This window comes from Gavialis gangeticus, unplaced genomic scaffold, assembly GCF_001723915.1.
Source record: "Gavialis gangeticus isolate Ggan-Ray unplaced genomic scaffold, GavGan_comp1, whole genome shotgun sequence".
Classification (NCBI taxonomy): domain Eukaryota; kingdom Metazoa; phylum Chordata; order Crocodylia; family Gavialidae; genus Gavialis; species Gavialis gangeticus.
This window is the reverse complement of record NW_017729001.1, coordinates 13,508,029-13,513,662: the sequence shown is the minus strand read 5'-3', so window position 1 is coordinate 13,513,662 and position 5,634 is coordinate 13,508,029. Positions and strand designations below refer to the sequence as shown.

General features: G+C 46.5%; 1 protein-coding gene across 1 annotated transcript in view; it reads left to right on the top strand.

The window, feature by feature from the left end:
* The window catches only part of GGT5 (gamma-glutamyltransferase 5), a 32,496-nt gene that overhangs the window by 14,378 nt on the left and 12,484 nt on the right, over positions 1 to 5,634 (top strand). Inside the window, exon 2 of the mRNA XM_019506873.1 lies at positions 4,076 to 4,206. Within this exon, the coding sequence (XP_019362418.1) occupies positions 4,076 to 4,206 (131 nt within the window). The remainder of the gene's footprint in view (positions 1 to 4,075; positions 4,207 to 5,634) is intronic.

Below are 5,634 nucleotides of genomic sequence, written 5' to 3'. Positions count from 1 at the left end.
TCCAGGAGCGAAGAGTGAAGCTGAGCTGAGCAGAGCTGTGGCTGACTGAGAGTCTTGGGCCCTGCCCTTCCCCCTCACCCTTCCCCTGCAGGCAGGGCAGGGGTTTCTCACCCTGTCTGCAAACAGCTCCTGCAGGCTGGAGCTCAACCAGCCTGCAGAGCTGTTTGCAAAAGCAGGGAATCAGTGGGTTTCTCTGCTAAAAGGAGAAATCCGCATTTTCTCTGATAAAAAGGGGAAATCCATGGTTTTCTCTGTTTTTCTGTGGGAAACAGAAAACCAGGATCCCTGAATTTGTCACATTTAAAAGAACATTTCCTAGTCGGTTGGAAACCACAAGGGCTTTCTCTAAAAGCAGCCTTTCCCTGTAACTTAGCTCCTGGGTATTCTGCTCCTGACATCAGATTTTGTACAGTGGTGCTTAAGACACAGACACCCAGACGATTTAGAAGTTAGGGCAAGAAGTCAGGGCCAGAACTTGGCTCTGTCACTGAATATCTGCAGGACTATCAGCAAAGTCCTTTGGTCTCTGCATCTCAGTCCCCAATCTCTGAAATGACTGTAATAACTCCCTGCACCTCCCCCTAGGTCAACTCCATTGGCATGTTAGTATAAAAGTACTTTTAACACACAGCACCTTTCTCTAAGGAGGCCCCAGAAGTATTGTAAACACTTGCTAATAGAGGTACATAGATTATTTTGTTTCTGTTTTACAGACAGGCAAACAGAGGCACAGAAAGATTCACTTGACCAAGACCACACAGGACTCTATGGCAGAGCCAGGTCTGGGAACTGGGTTTCCTGTCTCCCAGTTTCTGTCCAAGAGAGCATGCTTTTTCTAACTTTACATGAGCCGCATCCGCTGGGACATCATAGCATGTGGAGTCGTTACAGGAGCAAGGCTCCCTGACACAGAAGAGCCTTCAGCTACTTGTGGCAGGCATTGTGTCCTTCCCATTCTCTTTGCCTGTGATCTGTATCACATCTACTATGGGCAAAGATTAATACACGCATGTGCATCTTAAACAGTGGGCTCATCACTTCCTGAGTTGATGGGGGGTGGGGGTGGAAAGAGGGGAATTTCTTTATATTAGGATGTGGGATAGACAGAGCTTTCAGCATAGATTTAATCCTGGGGCTTTTCAATCCTTGCTACCTTTTCAGAAGTCTACAGGGAAGATAAAGGGTTGTAGATAACAAAGACCAAATAGCAGTCCATGTGTATATGTAGGTACATACATACCTCTGCTCCCTGATGCCCACAGGGAACTGTTTACACAGACATTCCCCAACCCAAATGAAATGTTCTCCTCTCGTAGTTGTCTCCTGGTTGTAGCTGAGCTAATGGCTACTGGCTAGCTCTCAAAGTAACTCAGCTTGACTTAAGCACATGAGTTAAGATAACATTCATAGGAAATACCAGGCTGATGTCTGTTTACAGACAAAACATTCCCTAGTGCAGATCTGGATCCATATTCACAAAGACTGATGTGAAACAAGTCTCTGTAGGCCTGGTCCTTGTGAGAGACTGAGGTTCGAGGAAATTTCCTTCTTTGGTTTCAGGCTTACACTTTCCCAGGATAACATTGCATGCATGTGTGTGAGTTTGTGTGTGCATCTGCCTCATCTCTATAATGGCAAAGTCCCCAGGGCGAGTCTGCTTGTGGTGACATGAAGTTGCTTCTGTTGACAAAGCCTATTTCATTGTGCCCCTCATAGAAGCAATATGGGCCAATGCTGCATCCTCAGCAGGCAGCAACTTTCCCAGGACTGCTCTGCTTTCTAGCTTGTGTTCAACTAAGTTTCTCTGTTCCAGAAAAGCCACCTAACGGGAACACAAAGCCTTTCCTGGGGTAATCCCTGTTCTAAACCAAGCTGGATAAAGGCTGGACTACTGCTATGGCTCAGACGTAAACTAGCATTGAAACACCTCAGTCCTGGGCCAACAGCTGGGGTCTGAAGGATGCCTGGGAAAATGCTGTACAGTGATTCTGGCAAGCATAGGTGATGCTTAAATGTTGCGGGGAGGGGAGGCACAATTCCACACCACTGGTGCCCCTGCTGCTGACGGGCATTGGGGCTGGCTGGGATGCAGCCCCACGCCCCCCTCATTGACACAGAAATCATGTCACCGCTGCTGCCTTCCCCACAGCTGCTGGGCCCTAGCTCTGGCCAGGCTGCAGCCCTGTGCCTTGCACACTACTATTGGCACAGAAATTTTTTGGGGGGAAATGTGCCCCCCACAATGTGTTGGCAGTGGTGGCAGGAATTGGGGTTATCAACTACTTTGCTTTATGTTCCTGATTGGCCAGCAAAGGAACAGTTCAAAGCCTGGCACAGTTTTACCAGCTGTTAGAGGACATGATATGTGTGTGTGTTGTGTGGGTGGGGGAATCTTGTTAGTCCTAAAGCCTCAGGACCATAGGTGAGAATAATTAAAAACAGGACCCCAGTGCTACCCCCCAGAGTCAAAATCCAGAGGAGAAATAAAAGAATATCCAGCACTTTTTAAATTTTTTGGAAAATCTGTGGTTTCAAAACCATTTTAGCTGTCAGTTTCTAGGGGCCTGACTCACGATGTTTGACCCTTTGGAATTAGCCAGTGCTGAACACTGTGATAGTCAGTCTGCTACCAAGAGCACATGGAGGGAGTGGTATGGGGGTGCAGTACTGAGAAGAACATGGTTTCTGAACTTGGTTACCATGCAAGGAAGGTCTGATCCTTTCATTCCTTTCATCTGAGGAGAGTAAGGGGCTTGTGAATCATTCTGCAGCTCATGGTATAAGGGTTTAAACTCATGCTGGAGGAAAGAGAGCCTTCTGATTAAGCCTCTGGACTGGCAGTCTGGGCCCTGTTCTATCTCTGTGCATGTGATCTTGGGCAGGTCTTAGAATCCCTCTCTACGTGTAAGTTTCCCTGGAACCCCGGGGCATTGTAGGGGCAGATTCAGCAGAGTTAAGATATTACACAACTGGAAGTCCCAGGAAATCCTGTAAAAATAGCTGTGGATGCCCAAGGTTGTAGAGAGTGGGTTTTGGAACAATGTTTGAGTACACTTAATCACTCCCAGGCTTGGGTGGTATACTGAAAGGGGCTTAACATGAGCTTTTAATTGGGATCCAGTCTTTGATTGAGCCTGCTTGTCCTGACATAAGAATAGAGTAGCTTCACTGTACCAGTGAGGGTATGCTAATGAAGTTGCCCTTGAATTTCCAGCGCCAAAGTGCTTGCATCCAGTGCAGTTTAGTTCACAGCCACCTGTATCTCCTCCTCATACTGGGTGCATCTACGTGTGCCTTTTAATGCACAGCTTTAGTTAGCAGGCAGGCAGCCTCCACACTGAAGCACACTTGTGCTCCAGCCAGCTGGGGCAGCATCTACATGTGCGGTACTGCAGAGTTTTTTTACCTTGTAGCAGGGTAGTACTTATATTTACATGTACTATCCTGCTGCGGTGTAAATTAGTTTACTCCAGCCTAATAGGGGCAGACATGTAGATGCCAAGATGTTTACTATGCAACTAATTAGTCAACTGTGCAGTAAATGTCTTGTGTAGATGCGCCCACTGTCAATGAACTTAGCCTCAATACAGTGATGCCGCTTTAGATGCTAGTGAAGATTTCAAGGCTATGTTAAGTCTGCTCTGCTCTCATGGTAGCTTTCTCATTTGAAGTAGCTCTCGGGTCTCCTTTCCAGTGTTTCCTGAGCCACACCCTTGCTGTGTTGTACAAACCATTAACGAATTCCGTGGATTGTTCTATGGCTGGTTCTCTGGCCCAAGTAAATCTTGTGTAGCACATAGCATTTCTGTGTGCCATTTCCTTCTGCGGGCCTCAGATTGTCCTTCACTTGTGTCTGTCTGTCAAGCATTAACTCCTTTCTGGCTGCTCTGACTTCCCCTTGTTTGGTGTAGTTCCACTGCTGCTTTGGGCACTCAGCTGCAGACTCCTCTCTCCACCTCATATGCCCGTTGTGGCCTCTTTGCAGTAGAAGGATTTCACAGGCGCTGCTCAGTGCTCTCCTGGCTGGGTTGGGTTTTGTTTTTTTTTTTAATGCTGTTTTCTCTCCCTGTCACAGAGACATCCTGAAACATGGTGGCTCGGCTGTGGATGCTGCAATTGCTGCGTTGATCTGCTCCTCTGTTTTAAACCCCCAGAGTTCGGGTCTGGGGGGCGGGGTCATATTTACCATCTACAGTGCCACCACAGGTATGGTGAGGCCCTGCCTCTTCTCCAGTGCTTTTCACAAAACACTCTCTGTTCTCCTGTGGCATCAGTTTCCCTGCTGGTGAAGCCACTGCTGCTTAAGGAGCCTTTCTCTTATATGTTTCATTCTAAAAGTGCACTCCTTTTTCCCAGACCAAATGATCCGTGCCAGTAGAGCTGTGTCAGACATCTCTTCCCTTACAAGGCAGTGGTGGGAACATTGCAAAGAGTCACAGAGAAAGTGTAGGAAGGAAGAAATTATGGATTAAAGATTTAGAAAGTACCCAAAAAACCAAGCCTGCATCTGACAGTCTAGCAGTTGAAAGTTTGAGCAAACCCTGACTTGGATGGATCCTGGGTTACCTGAGATGCTGCATCTGTAGTATTCTTGGCTAGTGCAGGTGAGATCAGAAGGAAATCATTGACTGTGAGCCCTGATGTGACTGCTGAGGGATGAATGTGGCTGTCTATGTTTGGTATGTTTTCTTAGCTAAAGGTCTAGGCCTAATGCTTTACTGCTTTTCTTTCACATACCACTGGCAAAGGGCTTCCAGATGGGCATGCTACATCAAGTCATGTGGTTGTATTATACAACCATCAATCCTTCTGGTTCATGGTGTATGCATGACAGGTCACTAGGGCTTTTGATGCATATACACAGGTAGTATGGAGGAGTGAAGGCTTCCCAGACCTTCCATCCCCCCTTTAGGCCATTGAGACAGAATCCAAAGTCCAGACTAAGTCTAGAGGTACGGTGCCTCAATGGTTGTAGGTAGTTGAGTTTGGCTTCTAGCTCAGTTTTGTGTTCCTGTTCATGTTTTTAATTACTTTGGTTTCCAGAAGTACCTTAGCTGCCAACAGAACAAAGCCTTTAAAAATTAGTAATTGCACAGGAAGTTTTAAAAATAAATTCACATTCAGTAACAGTTTGGAAATACTTGGGTTTGGCATTGCACCGCAGTTGTGTTGGCAGAACTTTTCACTTGCACCATGGCCCACTAATTTAGTCTTATCTACAAAACCTGCATTTGCTGGAATAATTAACATCATTCAGAGCAGTGTTAGCCCCTTGCAAGTAAAGGTCTATTGACACAGTGGATATGTATGCTCCATACCAGTGTAGACAGCCTTCTGGCTCATATCCACAATGCAGCATTCATTTTAGGTTCTGACACTGTGCTAAAGCATGTTTAACCTTGCTTATCTTTCCTGTTACTGGTGGGAGCATCCCTTAAGTTGCTTCATGAAAGGGGCTGACAGGCTCTCTGCTGCAAGTCATCTTTGCAGCAATCTGGTCTGCTCTAAGATAGGATTTGTGCATGTATCTGCCCAATGTAACCTGTTTAAATTTGCTGATGACACCAAAATTTGGGGGGAGGTGAGCACGCTAGCAGGGAGGGAGAGATTGCAGAGGGATCTGGATAGGTTAAA